This window comes from Panicum virgatum, chromosome 1K, assembly GCF_016808335.1.
Source record: "Panicum virgatum strain AP13 chromosome 1K, P.virgatum_v5, whole genome shotgun sequence".
In the NCBI taxonomy this organism is placed as follows: Eukaryota; Viridiplantae; Streptophyta; class Magnoliopsida; order Poales; family Poaceae; genus Panicum; species Panicum virgatum.
This window is the reverse complement of record NC_053136.1, coordinates 52,607,838-52,628,697: the sequence shown is the minus strand read 5'-3', so window position 1 is coordinate 52,628,697 and position 20,860 is coordinate 52,607,838. Positions and strand designations below refer to the sequence as shown.

At 47.9% G+C, this 20,860-nt stretch overlaps 4 protein-coding genes across 5 annotated transcripts; 3 read left to right on the top strand and 1 right to left on the bottom strand.

The window, feature by feature from the left end:
- The first annotated feature begins 6,333 nt into the window (after positions 1-6,333).
- Positions 6,334-7,594, top strand: LOC120643026 (ethylene-responsive transcription factor ERF014-like). The gene has a single exon (XM_039919570.1). The coding sequence runs from the start codon at positions 6,477-6,479 to the stop codon at positions 7,185-7,187; it is 711 nt and encodes a 236-aa protein (XP_039775504.1). The 5' UTR covers positions 6,334-6,476; the 3' UTR covers positions 7,188-7,594.
- A 1,166-nt stretch (positions 7,595-8,760) lies between these two features.
- On the top strand, positions 8,761-13,613 carry LOC120642997 (prolyl-tRNA synthetase associated domain-containing protein 1). 2 transcript variants are annotated; one of them, XM_039919551.1, is made up of 12 exons: positions 8,761-8,966; positions 9,322-9,381; positions 9,472-9,525; positions 9,610-9,670; positions 9,755-9,831; positions 10,253-10,302; positions 10,704-10,786; positions 10,996-11,066; positions 11,137-11,275; positions 12,496-12,635; positions 12,711-12,803; positions 13,337-13,613. In XM_039919551.1, the coding sequence occupies exons 1-12, from the start codon at positions 8,928-8,930 to the stop codon at positions 13,430-13,432; spliced, it is 963 nt and encodes a 320-aa protein (XP_039775485.1). In that variant the 5' UTR covers positions 8,761-8,927; the 3' UTR covers positions 13,433-13,613. The 2 variants fall into 2 exon arrangements, with proteins under 2 accessions (XP_039775485.1, XP_039775480.1); XM_039919546.1 differs by having other exon boundaries at positions 12,496-12,803.
- Positions 13,614-13,680: 67 nt separating this feature from the next.
- LOC120643015 (E3 ubiquitin-protein ligase RZF1-like) lies at positions 13,681-15,310 on the bottom strand. Its single transcript, XM_039919560.1, has 3 exons — positions 14,285-15,310; positions 13,996-14,067; positions 13,681-13,913 (listed from the first exon to the last, which is right to left on the bottom strand). The coding sequence occupies exons 1-2, from the start codon at positions 15,174-15,176 to the stop codon at positions 14,030-14,032; spliced, it is 930 nt and encodes a 309-aa protein (XP_039775494.1). The 5' UTR covers positions 15,177-15,310; the 3' UTR covers positions 13,681-13,913; positions 13,996-14,029.
- Positions 15,311-16,401: 1,091 nt separating this feature from the next.
- Positions 16,402-20,278, top strand: LOC120642988 (mitochondrial phosphate carrier protein 3, mitochondrial-like). Its single transcript, XM_039919538.1, has 6 exons — positions 16,402-16,823; positions 17,923-18,284; positions 18,372-18,415; positions 19,337-19,551; positions 19,695-19,819; positions 19,911-20,278. The coding sequence occupies exons 1-6, from the start codon at positions 16,530-16,532 to the stop codon at positions 19,969-19,971; spliced, it is 1,101 nt and encodes a 366-aa protein (XP_039775472.1). The 5' UTR covers positions 16,402-16,529; the 3' UTR covers positions 19,972-20,278.
- The last annotated feature ends 582 nt before the right edge of the window (positions 20,279-20,860 follow it).

Genomic DNA, 20,860 nt, shown 5'->3' with positions numbered 1-20,860 from the left:
GCCTGCAGCAATCCATCTGCTGTTAAGCACTATCAACATTCCACGGGCTGGGGTGGGGGGTGGGGGTGGGGGGGGGGGGGGGAGGGGAGGATTGCTGCAGGGTAGGTCTACTGCTCCAGAAAAATATGCAGGTACCCTTTTACCAGAATATCTGGGTAATACTGCACTCATCCTGTGGTTTTCTAAACAGTTGAATTATACTAGTTTTTACGATGTGATCTTATTTCATAAACATTATTCATCCCTGAACTGATAACATAAAACTAGAAATACACGGTAGTTTGATCTGAGCCGTTGGTTTGTAGTTCTGTGGCCCATATCAAGGTGGAGATGGAGACTAGTCATGACTAGCATTCAGTGATTGTAAAAGGCAGATCACTGAGGTGATATTTGCAAGCACTATTAGCTCAAGTAGGTAGTAGTTGGAATCTCTTTATGTAAAAAGTTTTTGCAGGATAGCTGTCGCTAATTCCTAAAACTTTGCAGCACATTCCTTCTTTATTCCCAAATCTTCTTGCAACATAGCCTGGTTTAAGTCTGAAACTTTTGAAATGGTCTTGAATACTGTTGTCGGTTGATGTGGATCTTAAAAAGTAGAAAAGAACCGAAGATTCTAATGACCCAGATTCTGCATCTTGATGGGTGTTGTAACTTGTAAACGATGATCAAGTAAGTCTTGACTCCGGCAAAACGTTTGCTCATTTGGCAAAAGCTATCCCTAACATTGGTCAGACAGCACACATACACAAGTAGAAGAAACCTGTGGGGCACAGTTATTAGATGGTCCTTCTTTTCTGGAGCAAGAAGGGGTTGCAAACTTTTCTGAATAAGTGGACATAAGATTTTAATCACCCTACCATCAAGTACTAACCCAGAAACCCATATACAGCAGGAAACTTCGTTTCAAAAGAATCTTTTTTTCCGTTTCAAAACATAAATAGCAGGAAATAGTAACTGCAGAGAGTTGGGCAGGAGAACTGAAACCTAAAACTAAGCTACAAAAACGCAACCTCATGCACCAGGAATCCCAACTGTTAGGCAAGCAAGTAGGTAACTGATACCCTGCAAGTTCTTCAGGCGGCAGAATTCTCATACCTTTAGCTACTACTAGTCAGGTTAACACCCTCCCCTCACATGCACAATAGAAAAAACCCATCGCCCAAAAGGCAAGGCGCTTTCTTTCAAAAAAAAAAAAAGGCAAGGCGCGAATCATCTCGCACGCTCGCACGTAACGGGAAGCTTCCCAACCCATCCGCTGTCCCCTGCTCCTAATGCAGTCCAGCTCCTTGCCGGCGAGGCCTGAAAGATACGCCTGCAAGGGTTAACCACTCCCGCTGTCCATTTCCGTCCACTTTGACGATCCATCCGACGAGCCCCGAAAAGAGAGAGGGGGGAAAACAAACACGAGCTGATGGATGGATGGCTCTCGTAAAGCGATCGCGCATCATATCGGGCGATTTTTTTTCTTCTGCGGGCTAGGCTGTTAAACCGCGTCGCGCGTGGGCCTCTGACGGCAGCTGATCCGTTGGCTTGCGCGCGCTTATTTATGAGAGCAGTCTGCTGACCCTCTCTGAGACCTGTTCCTGCTCCTCTTCGTCGCGGGACACCTGTCTGAGGCGGACGCCTGCTGCTGCATGTTGCGAGATGAGGGAAAGATCTGAAAGCAATGTCGCCCAATTTAATGTGGCGCTAGCGATCGAGTATAGTATCTGATCAGGATGTGATGTTAATTCTGTTTGAAAAAATGGGGCGGGGTTTTTGGTCGCTAGCTTGCCTCCCTGGATTTTGACCCTCCTGAATTTCAGGTTGTCCATCGCAGTTACAGAAGACCGTCTTTTCTCTATCTCTCGCTTGTTAGTGTATGCCATCTCTTTCTTGTAGTAGTATGTATATCGTGGCAAACAGGTAGTCGAACATTACTGGCACTAAACTACGGAATAGTCGTGGTCAGGCTGGATATCATGAGGTCATCATAAGCAGCATGTTCACTGCATCTTTTCCTTGATGGTTGAAAGTTGCAGCACTCAATTTGATAAATGTCACCGAGGGATACTCGTCGGCAGGCTGTGCCTTTCACACGTAATGTGCTCCCAGAGAAACACTGATTCATGACGGTCATCTCTTTGTTTTGTGTATTTCTTTTCTTTTTTTTTTTGAAATAAAAGTTTTGTGTGTTTCCTTCGATGCGATGACAGGTGTCTTAGAAAGTGAGTGCAGGTTGGTCCGTGTAGTACAATATTACCATGTGTGATCTCACGGTAGGGATTCCTTTCAGAATTCAGAAGACAGCACATTCAGAGTTCCAGTAGCAATGGTAAAGCACCCACCTGATCATAATGTTTCGCTTTCTGACCACATTTTTTAATTAGTTGTAAACCTTAATCAAGCATCGCATCGCGTGAAAAAGGCTAACTAAACATCGCATCATGCGACCACCGTTCACTGACTTGACTGAGAGACTACACGTACGCACTTACAAATTACAATCATGTCTGGACGCCATTTTACCTATCATTTTCTTTCCTCCATCATATAGTACGATTAAGCCAAGAAAGAAAAAGGACCACAGCCCTATGCAGCCTACTTTGACCAAACTAATGTCCTGGTCGGTAATTAGATACTCGCACACTCCGGGCGGCATCCTGACCAATTAGAGGCAGTATAAAACTCCTGCAGCCATGCCCTACCTGCCCCCCTGGGCCAACAGAACCCCAGCCGGCCGGCCAGCCCAATGAATGCATTGCACGTTGCACCAAGAACATCTTCCCGATTAAACAAGTACACGGCCGAGCCCGCAAGGTATCTTCCCGGAGGAGGGATCTCTTTCTCACCATTTGCATCGCTAAACAAGCTCATCCTGAACAGGTCATGGGGAATCCGTAGTAGTACTATTGTTTTACTACTACTAGTAGCCGTGGCCACCGTAGCTTCCTTAGACCAATCACATGACATAGGCACACACACGCGGAGACCACCAGCTAGCTGAGCATGAGATTTTTCTGCGTGCTCTGTGCGGCTGCTGCTTGCTGCCTGCTACTAGCTTCCCACTAGCTAGGTTCAGAGTTAAATGGCGACGACGGCAGCAGCAGCATGTCAGTCGGATCGAGCAGTGCCGAGCCGCCGAGGGCACGATGGCATGGCGTGGCCGTGGTCCGTGGAGTGTGTGTGTGTGTGTACGGAGGAGAGGAAAGTGAGGGCATGGAGGATTGGAGGGGACGCCCCCAAGTCAAGATCGGGCACGCGGTGGGGCTCGGATCCGGAAGGCAGCAGCTGGTGGCCTGGAACCATGCGGCGGCGGCGGCGGCGGCGTCATGCCGGGGACCCGGAGTTGGACTAGCCGCCCAATTAACCACGCTTTTCGATCTGGACTAAAAATGACCATTTCTCTGCGTGCCTATCGCGGTGTACGGCTTCCTGTAGCAATGGCTGAATGCCTGGCTGGCACCGGCCGTGTGGAACGACGCAGACTACTGATCTGGATTCTGGAGCTTCAGGGCCTTGGTTAGGCAGCATTGTTTCGCGTTTGCGGTGCAAGTTGATCTGGAATCCCCACCAACTTATGAGTATCGATCGTTCAGTTGCATAGCTGATGCGATGCAGTGATGTTCAGTGCGCGACTGTGAGCGAGCTCATTCATTGGTCCCTGCATTTGCATCAGTACGCGAAAGCTACGCGCCTGTGTTCATCAGCAGCAGTCGGACGGGCAATCTTAACGACTGACGATGCCGTTAATACGTTTGTTTGAATCCTGAGGTGAGAAAGCATGGCGTTTGTGAATGCGAGAACGCTGGTGCTTGGCAAGACTCGCTCGCTGACAGTGCCGACGTATGCATTACATGCATTGCGTCGATGGACGAGGGTAGCTTTGCGTTCAGACAGGCTGAACTCTTCAAGCAACTACCTGAAGCTCTGAACCAAGGATGCTTACGCTGGAGCGATGCGCTCACCGTCACTTGTGCTCTGCCAATGGCACATTTTTGTCGTTCCTTCCGTGGATTAAATGGGCACAGCAACTTGTTCGAACTGGTTGTACTAGCTCACATGTGCTCGAGTCTCAAGCCGTCCAGTTCGATCGCACGGCAGCCGGTGCCAGCCGGATCATGTACTGAGTACTGACCGATGCGATGCCCCCAGAGAACCCAGCAGATCGTGGACGAGGAGAGTGTCCTACGCAGAGCTACGTCAGCGCGACCAAAGCATGGAAGGAAAAGGAAGCATCGCTATCCCTATCCCCCGGAGCGGAGAGGAATCCCCGGGCCAGGCCAGGCCAGGCCACCACACCACCCATCATTTCATTCCCATCGGCTGCTTGCCCGGTCGCGCCCGCCCATGGGCACGGACGCACGGTACCTGATCGATCTCGAGGCCATATCACCCTCATCGCCTGTCCGCATCAGCTCGACGCGGTTTGTGGTCGGAGGCCAGTGCAGCTCCAGCTAGCAGCTGCCCCGCGACTGACCAAAGCTAAACCCAAACGCTAGCGGAACCCACCACCACCTCCGTACGCGCCGGTTGGTTGGTTGGTTGTTGTGCCGGGCGCGCCCAGGCCAGGGCTCCCCGTCTGCTGACGCCGCGCGCGCCCGATGATGCCCTGACGGCCTGACCCCTCCTCCGCCTCGGCGCGGCGCGGCGCATCCCGCTGCTCTCCGTCGCTATATCCAACGATCGGGTCGCCGTCGCGGCGTCGCCCCCACACCGTGCGCCAGCGCCCTCGGACGAAGCTGCGCGCGAAGGCGCGCCGCGCATGTTACCGGGCGGTGGCACGCGGCGCTCCACCTGGCACCGGGGTTCGATCGAGGCGCGCGCGCGCGTGGTTTCTCACTACTGTGCACGCGCGCACCTCGGCATGCATGTCCGCGGTCGTGCGGGCTGCATGCCAGAATTCCGCCGCCGCCGGGGACGCTGGTCGGAGCGCGTGCCAGGCTGCCAGTGCTCTCTGCGCCCTGGGCGCCACCGCGCTCGTGTGCCGTACGGCCGGGGAGACGCTGGGGGATGCTCGAGAACATTGCGCAGCCCGGCCGGCCGCCTGGTTATCTTCTCTGCGCGGAGCGGAGGTAGAGGGGGATGGGCGGCGCACAGTGCGTTCCTGTGCGTGGTCAACCGGGCGGCTGTTCACGGCGGGAAGTAATTCCGGCACATGGTTAAGTGATGGGACTTTGCGGGGGTGATGGGCGTGTTAGCTACTACTAGTGGTAGCTTAAAATCTAAAGCGATTAGACTTTTTCCTCAGGTTGTCTCGCGTATCGCTAAAACGGACGTCGACGGTGTGCCGTGGCTAGCCAATTGAGCGTGCTTGTTGATCTGATGAACAAGTTTTTGAGTACATGGTTAGCGTGACGACTGATGACGTATTGAGTGTTGACTGCTGGTGACTGGTGACTAAACTCTCTATGTTAAGAGCAGTAATTTGTCAGAGCCGCAGCAGTGTATACGAATCAACCTTCAAAGACATGGTAAACACAGACAGAATGCTAGAAAGAAGACCAACAACCCCATCTATAGCAGTAGCACTGCACGATCGTTGGTCTACTAGCACCATGACACCAACCACCAGAACCGGCAAGACGACCAGGCGAGTCCGGTTTGTACATCTGTCCAACACAGAATTCACTGTGTTCGGCAGCCAGCTCCAGCTCCAGCCCAACAGTATTTTCCTCTTACACCACTCCAGCCACCAGTTCCAGCTCCAGCTCCAGCCAGCCCAACAGTATTTTTCTCTCATACCATTCCAGCTCCAACCTCCAGCTCCAGCCTGCCGAACACAGTGAAATGATGATCGATTGCGATTCCCTGATGATCGATCGATCACTGTAGCATGCGAGCCACTGCACGGCACGCCAACACTAATAATCATACTTATCATGTACTTATATCATATCGTGTATGCATGCTGATGCCTGCTGCTGCTTGTGGCTTATCCACACTTGAGTAAACTCCAAGCATACAACCTGTCCTCGCCGAGCCGCTGACATGCTGCGTACGTCGGGATGAGTAGGATCCTTCGCTCTTCTTCTTCTTCTTCTTTTTTTAAAAAAATAAAAAAATAAAAGATCCTTAGCTCTTCCCTTCATGCATATCCTAGTATTTTCCTCTGAATTATTGCAGAGAGGGAGTTGTACGATCGAGTACCGACGCCGTATTGTATTGTATCTTGGACCGTCAGAAAAAAAAAACACAAATAGATACGGGCAATATCAGCGTGATGTGAACAAAATCGGTATAAAAATTCGCATCACACGCACAGCCGCTAAACGAGGCGAGACAAATAATCTGATGCGTCCGCGTCCTATAAATAAGCCATCGGACGCTGCGCTCCGCACCAGCCGGTAGCCGCACACACCTACCCCAGCTAGCCACTGCCGCGCCCGTTGCATTTCCTCGACCGAGCTGAGCTCTTGCGCTCCTAACCGTCGACATCATCACGCATCCAACTCTGCTGCTAGCAGCCAGAGAATCGATCGTCAGGGGTCCGCGACATGGTGAAGGGCGGCGCGCATCAGCTGCAGACGGACGCGGCGGCCGAAGCCAATGCGGCGGCGGCGGCGAGGCAGCACGGCTGCGGCGGCGGGAAGCGGCAGTACAAGGGCGTGCGCATGCGGAGCTGGGGCTCGTGGGTGTCGGAGATCCGGGCGCCCAACCAGAAGACGCGGATATGGCTCGGCTCCTACTCCACCGCCGAGGCCGCCGCCCGCGCCTACGACGCCGCGCTGCTCTGCCTCAAGGGCTCCGCCGCCGACCTCAACTTCCCCGTGCACCTCCCCTTCCACATCCCCGCCGCCGCCATGTCGCCCAAGTCCATCCAGCGCGTCGCCGCCGCCGCCGCCGCCAATGCCGGGTGCAGCCCGCTGCAGGCCGGCGCGCCCTACTACCCCGCCGCCGCGGCGATCAACTCCGCCACGCCGCCCTGCAGCTACGGCGACGCCTCGTCGGGCGCGAGCTCCCCGGAGACCGGGAACGCCGGCCAGTACTACGAGACGGCGCACGACGACATGGACGTGACGGGGGACGCGGACTTGGCCGCGCTCGCGGACATCGAGGCCTTCTTCCAGTCGCCCAAGTGCATGGAGTACGCCATGATGGACCCATGCAGCTCCTTCTTCGCGCCAGCGCCCATGGCGACGGACGCGGCCAACGAGTGGGAGGAGGAAGGTGAGATCAACCTCTGGAGCTTCTCCTCCGTCAACTGATCGATCAGCTGCTAGCTCCTCCACCAGACATCAGCTCGGTGGTCAAACCTCAAGTGATCATCATCATTCATCATCAACTCAACACTGACTGATTAATCACTACCGCAACAGACGTGATCAAGAATTCATCACGGTACAATAAACAGTATTATATATACGATCAAGGATTATTTGATTCATATAAACTACTAGAAGTTAATTATTGTACTACATACTAGTGCTAGGGTAATTGTGCAATGTGGGGGAGCTCTCATGGAGCTACATGTTTTAAGGCAGCTTTCCATGGAGTCAACCTGCTCTCATCAGTTGCATGCCATGCTATGTGTAGAATCTGTGTTTCTGCAAGTGCAAGTAATGAATTTATGATGATGTACTCCTACTTGTGTCCAAAGCATTGTCCCCTTTACTATTTCAGCCATCGGATGATACCATATACTAATATACTATCTACTAGTAGATGCAGGATTTCTGGGATCCTTGTGACTGAAAATTTTGTGTGGGTCATATATGACTTATGGGCCCTTTTATTTTGTGATTATACTAATATACAGTGACAATACTTCTCAACAGCATGTTAAACCTGAACATCAGGCGTGAGATTTTTATGCTTTAAGCTAGTGCGGTAAAGAAAGGAAAAGAACAGGATCTGTTACTAACTAGAAGTCTGATTTGGAAAAGGAAGAAATCACGATCAGGCGTCTCTTGGACACTGAAGATTCAGGCCGCGTTGCTTCCACAGTTCTACTGCTCCTGTCACTAGATTTAAATGATGAGGAAATACACAAATGAAGTAATTGTCGGTGCAAGTTCAACAACACATACTCACAAAGCAGTACAAGGAGGGACGAATTCCAGTAACAACGCCCCCCCCCCCACCCAAATGAACAGAAAAGTCACTTTGTACAGCTACTATCTGATTGGGTGGTATATATATATATAAAATTAACACAAAATAATATAAATATAAAATTGCATCGAAGAGTTCTCATCTCCATTCGTCCACTAGAGTTTGAAAAATGCATCGGAAAAAGTGCTGAATGGCGATGAATTAACTTGAGGAGCGAACACGAGCTGCTCGAACTAGGCTCCTCATCACATACCCGATTCGAGATCAACTCGTTTGAAGAGAAATTTGCAAAAATGGGACCGCAATGAATTGGGCCCAGCTCATGCTCACTCTAGTCTCTAGGCTGGCGAGCCGAGCTCGAACTGGTCGGCAACGGCAAGCTCGCAGGACGCTGGCGTTGCAGAAGCACGTCTGACGTCATACTCCTATATTATTCCTGGTCCAATTCGTGATGATCGAGCGCACATCCAATACCCCCAAGACTCCAAGGCCCAAGAGGCTTTTATCTCGAATCGGACCTTACTCATATCTTCGGGCTTCCTTAACCTCGAATTTTTTAAATTTTTAAATTATTTTTTTTCCGATTTATCAAAAATATATGCCGAATTTTTTTTTGCAAAAATATATATATAAATTCGGCATATATTTTTGATAAATCGGAAAAAAATAATATAAAAATTTAAAAAACTCCTTAACCTCGACGTCAACCCTTCCTGCAGCCGGCCCACCAGATTCACCCTCCAATCGATCTCGTGCTCGAGCTCGGCTCGTTCAGCCGTTCAGCCGGCCCCTCGCATCCGCAATTCCGCATCCGAGAAGAGACGCCCTAAGCGCTAGCAGCCGGCCTTCCCTCTCCTCTCCCGCCGCCGCCGCCACCGTCGCCGTCGCCAGGCATGGGGTACACGAAGGACCAGCTCCTCGCGCGCCTCCAGGTCGGTACCCGCTACCGTAATCGGCATCATCCTTCTATTGCTCCCAGCCTCCTCGGACTGTTTACTCGCGTGGCGCCATGGCCACGGAGATCTGCCGAATCGGCGCTCCTGGACGGACACACCAGTGCCCCGCCGCCGAGCTTGAATTTTCTGGGAATTAGCTTAGCCGTAAACCCAGCGCTAAAAGGCGCGGATTTCTCCCTGAATATGCATAAATCGAAGTGCGAATAGCAGCACAGCGCAGTTATATCAGATGACTGTCTCTGGATGTCGCAACCTGAAAATACTTTGCTTCCTGGCATCACCGTGGAACTTGCGAGTTAGATTTCAGTTTGGTGCTATTTGTCTTCTGCAGGAGCTCAAGATTGACTTCACGTGCTACGATCACCCTGTTGTGTTGACGGTGGAGGAGCAGGTCAGTTAATCAAGGAGTCCGTGCTCTGCTCTGCGGTGGTTACTGATAAATCATTCAGTGCTAATTGACCTTTTATTTTGGTTTTGCCAGGCCAAACATGTTGGCCATTTAGGAGGTGCTTTGAGTAAAAATTTACTCTTGAAGGTATGTTTGTTGCAACTGATGGCATATAGTTCTCGCTGATTCACATGTTGTGATGCATTGATATTTCTGAATTCTGAGTTTCAGGACAAGAAGCATCGGTTATATGTTGTTTCTGCCCTTGTTGAAACCAAAGTTGATATGAAAAGTAGGTAGTTTTGCTGATGATTACATCTTATTATTGCTTATTTCGGCACTGTGTTAAATAATTTTGTTTTCATTAAACTTCTAGTTCTTTCTCAACGTCTTGGTTTGGGAAAAGGCGGTCTACGAATGGCTCCTGAGGAAAATCTTCTACAAGTACTTCAGGTCAACCACTTATACGCTGTTTGGAACTTTCAATTAATCATAGGAGAAATGAAGCCAAAATAACACGGTGCATCTTTGAGTTTCATAGTTCATGAGTTTGCTGCTACTATTTGTTGAGTCAGGACCTCCTCTGGTGTACTCTTAATGTTGTTTATTTGTTGGAAGATTTACTTGATAAGTTCAACAACATAATTTTCTGTTTGTATTGAAGGTTTCTCCAGATGATAAAATTTCTTATTAGTGATTACTGTTTATTTGGTTCAACACATGAAGAAAACTTGCTTTCTCTTCATTTTTAGTGAGGTGATTACTTGGCTTAGGTACATGTGGGTTTTTGTTAGTATTCCAATTGAATGGCTCAGTTTTTTACTGTTTTCCTTAAACAACATGCTAATCTATTTTGCCTTTTTATTATTTCCAGGTGCCCTTAGGGTGTGTTACTCCTTTTGCATTAATAAATGAGTCTGCAAGGTATGGAGTCTTGCTTTGGCTGTACGATTGGCTCTGTCTCTTATCTTTATCAATTATGATACCCTGATTGATGGGAAGTTGTTACCTACCATAATTTTGTGCCAAATGTGATATGATAGTAGTGGGAGTCTGGCCCATCGATTTGTGAGTCATATTTCTGACAGCGTGATAGAATCTGTTACTGTTGAAAGATAGATTGCTTTAGTGTCTTCAGTCTCCTTGTTTCTTCCCAAGATGTTTTCTTTTTAAAAAAATATAAATTACTTCTGCTTCGTAGTGCTCTACAGTTCTTTGTTCTGATGTAGCGTCCTGCTATCTTTCTACGAACTTCATGCTATTTTTCTACAAACTTTTCAAGTACTCCATTTAACTGATTCACGCAATTATGTTCTTGTGGGCAGTGCTGTTTCACTATTACTTGATAAAGGTTTCAAGTCTAAACAGAGCTGCTACTTCCATCCACTGACAAATGATGTGACAATTGGTATGCTTCAGATGACAAAACTTCTTTTACTTATGGCATTCCACTGTCTGAACTACTGATAATTTATAGCTACTGCTATTCTCGAACGAAAACTGTATGTTAGTCACCCATGATGCTTCTGTGAAGTTGCGCAAATGATATACGCTGACGTTAATGTTATATGCATATCCTTAAGTTTGTTTTTTGATATCTAATTTACTTCATCTCAGCTCTTAGCTCAAGCAATCTGGACAAGTTTCTCATCTCCATTGGAAAGCAACCAGCATATGTGAACTTCGAGGTAATACTTGGATCGCCTATGTTTTCATTTTTAATTGGAGAGATATGTTGATATCAATTCTATGATGCAGGATGCACCAGCTGTTGGTAAGGATAGTCCTGATCTAGCACATCTGGTGCCATCTGGTGTCCCAAATTCCTCAGTACAACCAGTTGAGAATACGGCACATACTAATGTTCCTCATCAAAATAATGTGCCCAAAGTGACAGGTCAGCTATTGATGCATCCCGTACTTCTTTCAAATTTCATCCGTTGAAGTTATTTGCTTTATCTTCTATTTATGTAGAGTGCGCTAGCAATTCTCAGCTGTATGGTGTTCTGTTGAATAAACAAAATTGACATGATTTGGCCACCATGCTGTGCATACCTCACATTTGTTTGTATCGGTGGCCAATTGAGAAAAGTTTTTCTTTAGTACTATGTATTATTATATCATATTTGACAGGAAAAGAGAAGTGTTTGGTAGCATAAAGCCACTAACATGTCTTCTTTGGGAATCTGTAATTATGCTTGTATATCATGCTCTCATCGCTGCTAAGAGCTCTGTACTTTAATATGGTAACTGTCACGAGATTTTTTTTCTCTCTTTTAAAAAGTGTGCAGGAGCACTGCCATGTCATTTAGGAAGGAAGCATGCGAGTTATTATGTGACGATATTACATAAAAGGACTAAAACTTGTACAGTATGCAAAGAGCTAAATATCATAGAAATATCACGAAATAATTTTAGCGATTCTCATTCACATAAGGTGCCATTTGGATTAGGGAATCAGGGTTAGATTCAATCCCCTATTTGGATATGGGATTTGGGTAACAGAGGAGGGTTCAGGAATAACAAATGAGCTTTTTTCTCACCGATCCATTCCGGGTGGAATGGATGGGGTTATGAATAGGCTACTGCAGAATTACAAAAAATGTCCATTAGCAATTAGCATATGAATGCTTGTCATTTTAGAAGGTGGCAAGGTGCACTATGGTCAGATCCCAAACCCAATCCATGCCAAACAGGGGAATGGGAAAAAGGCATCATAACAGACCCATACCCCCACTCCCATCAACAATTTGCTATCCAAACACTATCTAATAAGCCATTGAAGTAACCAGTTTGATCCTTGGGGAGTGTATGTGTATCCTGTATTATCTGACATGTATTTTGTACTGGGATTGTTGCCACGAAGCATTCAATTACATGATATGATCATTTCTGGATAATTTTGGCTCTTGCAGAAAGAACCGGTTAGATTCTATTCTTTGTCCTTAGCTCATAAGTCATAACCATCAGTGTTCAAGGAGGTTGCAAGTTTGCAACATCTTGTTGCTTATTGTTCCTTGTGTGCTTATATATACATGCATTTTATTTGTAATTTTTTACTGAGCTTAGGATATCTTAAATTTCAATAGTTAACCATGACAATTTGTCCATGATCAGAAGTGAAGGCTAAGCCCAAAGTTCAGAGCAAGGGGCCAGAAACGTCGCAGAGCAAAGTAGATAAACCTACTAATTGTACCAATGTTGACGCCTTTGTAAATGATGTGTTTGACATCATCTCTCCATTGTTCTTGTCTGAGGTAAGCCAGAGAGCTTATCTACAATACCCTTCAATATATTGTGTGCACTTTTCTGTTGATATTATTGTTGTGCAGGCATTGAAAAAATTGGATGTTAAGAAGGAAGAGATTTCTTCTATCACAGATGGCATTAGGAGACGGGCTGCCCCAGATTTGGAGATTATAGCGGTTCGTTTCTCTACTGCTGTTTTTAGAAGACCTCATTTTTTTCATGCATGATTAAACAAATTAAAATTCTAGTTTATTCTAAGGTGTATTAAATTATGTATGCTGCGAAGAGGAACTTCTTCGTTTGAAATTTCCCAGCTGAACTTAAGCTGAAATAATTCCCCTACTCATGCAATGCAACTTGACTTCATTTCTAGGTTATAAGGCTCTATATTAGGTAATCTCAATACCTGTCATGTTGGAAAACTTATTAAGCCATGATTCACGAGAGCTCATTTGGCTACATTTGTGAGGGGATCATTGGCCCATGTCAAGTGGGAAAAATGAAATTTAAGCTTCATTATACATTTGAACACATAATTATGGACAGGTTTGGTCCAATACGACAATGTAAAGCTGATGGTTATTGATATATGCACGCTTTCATTTTAGTGTATCCACTAATAATAACAGAGGAGCCCATTTTTTGTAGCATGCAAGGCCTTCGCCTTTAACTTCACTAAGCATAACTAACCTGGATGTTTTCCTTGCAGACGAGTCTGAAGAATGCATCATACACCTCAGGGTTTCACGCTGGCTTCGAAACCATGCTGAATCGTGGTTTAAGTGGCCGATCCTCACGTAACTAACTGGATAGTTTGATGCAAGAGACAGGAATATGATTTTTACATTTTTTGTATGATATTGACGATTGAATTAAATCGACCTGTTATGTTTGAGGCTCCCTGTTCTATGACGTCCACACTCGTGTTTTCTATTTGTTCAATTTGTTTCTGAGAAGTTGATAGATAAATGAGAAAAAATTCACCACACCATGCGGTTCCATAGAACATGTTTTTACAAGATCCTGCAACTCAATCTGCCAACATCAACCACATCACGTAGAACGTCTGCTGCATGTTCAGAAACTTGTGTTACCATGATGTATGATACATCATCATTAACTGTACATGGAGCCTGCCTTGAATTTGGCATGCTCCTTTAACTATGTGCAAGTTACACGCCATTTACAGCGGGACTCCACTTCATTTTCACACGAGCGCATGCTTACATCTTCACAACAGATTTGCACCATTCACATCGAACTGGCAGAATAGCTGCAGAGTTTACCTGCAATTCATCAGTTTGCTGTTAGGTTCTAGCACGGCGGCATTATCTGAAGTAGGATGAGAACCTGATCAGACCACTTAACTGGGATATATACGATTACGTCTCCATCGAAGCAGTTAGAAGAGAAACAGAGAGCGCCACCAAGCGTAGAATGCTGAAAGCAAATGCAAGATGAGAAACAGAGCAACGTTGATTAGACAGCAAGTAGATCTATGCACACAATCAACTTTGCGTGTTCCTCCGTTGTGTCGTCGTGGTACAACGTCCATGAAAGACGTTTTGAGCTTTCGACACGGCTCAGACCAAGAATGAGAAGAAGAAAACACAGCTTGCCACGAGAAGGAAAGACTGGAGGGCCGTCATGTCATTACCGCCGGCGTCGGCCGCGTCGTGCTGCCTGCCGCGCCGCCCGTGCTCCCACGCGTCGTCGGGGTCGTCCAGCTCCCGCGGCGGCCACAGCCACGAGAACGGGCCCCACCGCACCAACGTCGGGGGCTCCCTCTCCCTCTCCCTGTTCCTGGTGCCGCCGCGAGGTGCGGCGGCCTGCTGACTGCTGCCGTTGGAGGAGCCCCCGCCGCCGGGCAGCTGGTACCGGCAGACCGGGCAGGAGTTGTGGAGGCGGAGCCACGGCACGATGCAGTCGGAGTGGTAGACGTGCTTGCACGGCAGCTGCCGCGCCGCCTCCCCGATCTCGAAGTCCTCCTTGCACACGGGGCACTGCGGGCCGTCGGACAGGTGCGCCCCGGTGATCCGCACCGTCGGGAGCGAGTCGATGGCCGACGGCGGCGCCGGCGCAGGACCCGGCCGGTCGTTCTGGGTGAGCTCCTCGATGAGGTTGTTCAGGTTCGGCCCCGTGAAGTAGTTCCCGGGGTCGAAGGCCGGCGGCGTGGACGGCCTCCGCGGCACCGGCGGCGGCGGGGAGGGCACGCGCCGCCGAGGCGGCGCCGGTGCAGGCGACGGAGCCGGAGCGGGCTGCCGGAACGCGCGGCCTGGTACTGTTGCCGGCTCCCCGCCGTATATGACCCAGCGGCGCGGGTGGCCGTCGTACTGGTGCTGCGGGTGGAACGGGTGCGGGAGGAAGTGCGGCGGCGGCGGGAACGCGGCGGGGCGCGGCGGCGCGTCGATCTCGTGGAGGAAGCGGCCGAAGCAGCGCGGGCAGAAGACGTCGGTGGACGGGTAGGAGATTATGCGGAGCGCGCGGGCGCACTGGTAGCACCAGTACATGCGGCACGTCCGGTGCCGCGCGGGCGCCGCCGTCGCCATGGGCCGGCGGTGCGCGGTTCCTTGCTTGCGTCGCGTCGGGTCGGATGCCTATTGCCTGATCAGCTGTAGCTCTCGGAAGATCGCTTGGGAGCTTTGCATGAGGTGAGGCGGCGCTGGTTTTAAAGCAACGGCAGGGGGTTTGATTGGTTGGGAGTCCTTGGAAATTGAGGCACGGGTGGGAAAGGATGGCTTGGCGGGGAGACGAAAGCGATCCTGCAGCGAGGTGAAGTGAGGTGAGGTGAGCTCGTAGGGGGCGTGCGGTGCGGTGCTGTGTTCGGCGACGGTGACTTGTGCGTGGTGCCAAAGCGCGAGTTGCTTGCCGGCCAGGAGGCGATGGTGATGGCGCGAGGGGGTAAGTACTGTGAGACGGTTGGCTGGCTTGGGCGTGCGAGCAAGGCAAATACAGCTGCCGGCAGGAGGGTGTGATGGGCCTGGCCCGAGTAGGCCATTTCTTTTGGTAGTGCCCAAGCCAGTCCGGGCCCAAACGTGCCCAGCTAAGTTGGTTGCCAATTCGCCACGCCATTTGTGCGCGTTTTTCTGTGTCTCAAAAAAAAATTGTGCGCATTTTTCTGACCAAAGCCAATCATGCGGGAGTGGAGCTGACCGTTGGTCCATCAATCGGGCGGCCCCCTCTTGGAAGGCCGCAGAGCCGCAGAGGCATCTGCCCTGGCCCCGCGAATCTACATGAGTCAAGGCGACGACAGGCGCAAGACCGTCCCGGTGGAACATTCAATCCCTTCCGAGTCGTCGTCAGTCGTCACAGCTCACGGCCACGAGGAAGGCCCCAACGGCGTGCGACATGCATGGAAAAACAAGAGACATTAGGTAGCCACCGACCATTTCACCGCCAACATATAAATGTGGAATATACGTCTCGAAAAAACATATAAAGGGGGTTTAAATTCAAACTTTGAAATGGTTACAACGAAAGAAAACCGAGAGAAGGCACTTCGAAAATTGCTCATTTGATCTTCGCAAACATCAAAACGTAAAACTTTAGTCAAAACTTTCAAAAAAAACTTTAGTCCATAAAAAATGAAAATTTAACGGCAGCAAGAGATGTTTAACACGTTTGCATAAAGTAGGCCGTTCACACCCCAACTCCAGCCACAAACGGCGCCACCAGCCGAGCGCTGGGACCTCAGTCGCTGGGCCCCCACACTCAGCGAACCCCGCTCCGCCGCCGCAGCCACCAAACCACAGAGGTCGATGCCCTAGCAAGTTGGAAGCCCGCCCCCTTCATATTCGCCTCCGCCTCCGCGGCTCCGCCTCCTCGTCAAACCCACGCGACCGCGAGAGCTCTCCGAGAGCACCACCACGAGAGAGACGAATCTTCCGAATCTCTCGGCGGCGATGGCGCTCTCCGACCGCTCCCGCGAGTCGCTCCTCCCGAGCTTCCTCTACGCCTCCTCCTCGGCGCGCTCCTTCGCCGCCACCCCCTCGCGCCTCTCAGTCCCCGTCCCCGCCCCGGCCCCGGCCGCGGCTGGAGCGGGTGGCGGCGTGCCCTTCACGATCCAGGCGCCCAAGGAGAAGATCGAGCTCTACTCGCCGGCGTTCTACGCCGCCTGCACGGCCGGAGGGATCGCCAGCTGCGGGCTCACCCACATGGCCGTCACCCCGCTCGACCTCGTCAAGTGCAACATGCAGGTGAGCCGGGCAGCGGTCTAGATCTGCGGGCTCGATGCTCTCGGGGCACCATTTCACGGAAATCTCGCGCGGATCTAGCGGTGCTTGGTTAGCGTTGTGCGGGGCTAGGTAGTTGTGGGCTTCTGATCCCCCATTTCCGCACTTCGTGATCAGATGCGTGAATCTGCCGCTTCCTACTAGTCACTATGCGTGAAGTTTTGCATTGCGCTTTGTTAGGTCATGTAGGAGTTTGTGAATGCTGATGTTTGCTAGTGGACGAGTATCTGTTAGAGTGGATGGCGATTACAGCAGGCTCCAGTTTGAGTTTAGTAGTTGCTTCAGGCAGATTTTTGAAGGTGTAGCTAGCCCTCCGAGCTTGATCACTGTGCTTTACCCCTTTGAACAGCCCATGTTGTTAATAGCCACACCTTTTGTTTTGTCTTGACATGCTCTTTGTTTATTCCAACACAAGGTGCCTTTTGTTTTCTCTCTGTTGGAATTGGTGCCTAGGAGATGCTAATTCTCTAAGAGCACAGCTGTCAACATTTCTGTTAATTATACCTTTGTAGCTGTGTTCATGTCTTCCTACTAAAATCATTTAATTGTAATACAAATCAAATTGATGAATTTGTTGTTAAATGGCTATCAATTAGGATAGGCATGATCAGGTTTGGAACCAAATGAACCATAATTGTGAATTGTGACAGTTTGCCTGTTTGGTGGTTTAGGTTGGTTTCAATTCTGCCTGTCTAAACTTGTGAATACTTTCTATTTATGGATTTATGCATGTGTTCTGTGCAATTTTGGTCCAGTAGAGGAAGCGTTCAAATAGCAATGGCACTAACAAACTTTTACCAATTTAACTCATACTGTAAACAACTGTTTTAGTTTGTAATCTGGTATCTGCCTAGCTAACTGTCTAGTTTCGCTAACCCATAAAACTTCACGCCCTGTTCAGTGGAGTGTCATTTTCTCTGTTCCTCTACTGTGCCATTTAATGAATAGTTTGAGATTGATAGATAATCAGCACAGTCATTAACTGATGCATTGTGTGAGAAGCTAATGATGGCATGCTTGCATTAAGGATTTGGTAATAACACGTTTTGGTTTTATTTTGCAGATCGATCCAGCGAAATACAAGAGCATCTCATCTGGATTTGGTGTCCTGTTAAAGGAGCAAGGGGCTAGGGGCTTCTTCAGGGGATGGGTGCCTACCTTGCTTGGTTACAGTGCTCAGGGGGCTTGCAAGTTTGGCTTCTATGAGTTCTTCAAGAAGTACTACTCAGATATTGCAGGGCCTGAGTATGCCCAGAAGTACAAGACTCTAATCTACCTGGCAGGTTCTGCTTCTGCTGAGGTAATTGCCGATGTGGCTCTCTGCCCCTTTGAAGCTGTGAAGGTACGTGTGCAGACGCAGCCTGGATTTGCTCGTGGGTTGAGCGATGGGCTCCCCAAATTTGTCCGATCTGAGGGTGCTCTCGGGTAAGTAAACGTGCTTGCTCAAAATCATCATGATTTGACACATCCTTGTCCTCTATGTTAACAGCTCTTACTGCTTAATATTTTTAGGCTCTACAAGGGACTTGTTCCTCTCTGGGGTCGTCAGATTCCTTGTAAGTTCATATCTGTTATCATCTTGGTAAATTCATCATTTGCATTAAGTGTTTGCTGTGGAAATGCTCTAGAACTAATCTTGTCTGTGTGGGACAACTCTCTTGATGTCTTGACACCTTGTGAACCGACTATTTTTTTTTAATGTCTCTGTTGTTACACCAAGCATTTCAGCTTTATGATAATTCCCTATCATTATTTATTCTGTAGAAAAATTTGTTATACTTTTGTTCACCCACTTTATAGAGTTTCTTCACCTTCTTTTTAGTGGTTTTCACTAGAGTTCACCTTTCTCTAAAATCCAGGACACAACACATATTTTGCCAAAAATGCATGTATTGTACTCTGTATTTGAACTATAATGTATTGAACAATCAATTTATCTGTTGCACGTGACCCAACAAGAAGAGAATTTATACCACTCTGTTTCAGTTTTGGTATCTTCCAGTCTCAGCTTTAAATGTTTGCAATTTTTATTGGGATTTTCATTTTGATTAGAAAAGCATGATAGCCATTTATTAAAAAGGCTTTGGTTGCTGTAGTTGTCTATCAAGTACTATGAGCTTTAGTGGAGGTTTTCTTCAGGCAAATCGATTGCTTCCTAGATTGTTCCATACATTTTATTTATGTATGTAGAATTGCACGACACCAACTAAAAGAAAGCATTGGACGTCTGTTGATATTTTATACCAGGAATTCCATCGTCTCACCGTAGTTAGCAGCTGTAGTCTTGACATTTCCTAAGCAGAAATTGATCATTGATGTAACTTTAAACCTTTACCATGCAGTGTGGAGCTCCCATGCCTTGTTTCTTAGTGATTATCTTCATTTTCTTAGTTGTATTATATTATTTGCTCTTATATAAGCTATCTTTTCCTGTTATAAGATGTACTCATAAGTTGAATTCTGCATGATGCATGCAGATACCATGATGAAGTTTGCTTCCTTTGAGACCATTGTTGAGCTTATCTACAAGCATGCTGTGCCTGTTCCCAAGTCTGAGTGCAGCAAGTTGACCCAGTTGGGTATCAGCTTTGCTGGTGGCTATATTGCTGGTGTCTTCTGTGCTATTGTTTCTCACCCGGCTGACAACCTTGTTTCTTTCCTGAACAATGCCAAGGGTGCTACAGTGGGTGATGTAAGCATATTCGAGCTTTTGCCTCAAACCTTATTTTCTTGTCATACTCGCTAGTTGGTTAACTATAATATTGTTTTCTGTTAATTGACTGTATGTTGTTGCTAGCTGTTGTTTAACTGTATATTATTGCTGTATTCTTGCAGGCTGTTAAGAAGTTTGGTCTCTGGGGTCTTTTCACCAGAGGACTTCCTATTCGTATTGTCATGATTGGTACCCTTACTGGTGCTCAGTGGGGAATTTATGATGCTTTCAAAGTCATGGTTGGACTGTGAGTATCCCCTGCTTCCCCTTGAAGGCTGCAACAGCTAAATTCTTTTGATATATTGCCAATTAATGGTTTACTTTGTTTCCTTTTTCAGCCCAACAACTGGTGGTGTTACACCTGCCCCAGCAGAGGCTAAATTGAAGGCCAGCGCTTGATTTTTCTGTATCCCCTGTGATGGTATTTGGTGGATGGAATTGTATCAATCACTCAAGAGCTTAGTTCCCAATCTTTTGTTTTTTCTTAACGGATGATTTGTCCGTCACCCTTCTGATGAGAGGAACTCATTAAACATTTAAACAAGCGAAATAGGTCTTTTCTTACCCCCAGGAAAAGTTTATGCGCAATGCATAATAATTTGTAGGACAGCAAGACTGTTAGAGCGAAGATTTTGTTTACCTCCTATAGAGGAATACTCACAAGTCAAATCATGGAGTTTCCGGAAGCACGCACAGCTCTTAATTTTGCCTTGTTCTGAACTACAACTCATTTGCTCCTTTTTTTTTTAACTATTGCTCCATTTTACTCTTTACTCTGCATCACTGGCTCTATTTGTTCAAAATTTTCAAACCGAACATTATTGTTGCCATTTTCATTTGGCCATTTAATGGTGTCGGTTGAGGTATATCATTCTTAGAATCTCAGTTTCATCTCTTGACTTTCTATCAAACAGATCACTGCATTTTACAGGCAGAGATATCTTGTCGATCATCTCTTTAAGAAATTTTTTTGAAACTAAATCTCTTCAAGAAATTTTATGCTGCCACCAGACCATTTCCTTGAGTTGTATAGCTGTTTGGATTCTATCAGTGAGCTATAATGTATACATAAAGATTTGGGTTTCAAATGTACTCTACAACTCCATATTACAGTACCGTATATATATCATTCGCTGGTCTGACTCCAATTCAAAGGACAGAAACCTGTAGAGTGACTTTGTGGTATATCTATCATTTGCTGTTCTCTGGCACCAATACCTGGAGGAACGAGCAGGCTTGCATCTGCTGCGGTCAAGGGTCAATGCGTGAGGGTATTTCGGTCGTTTAT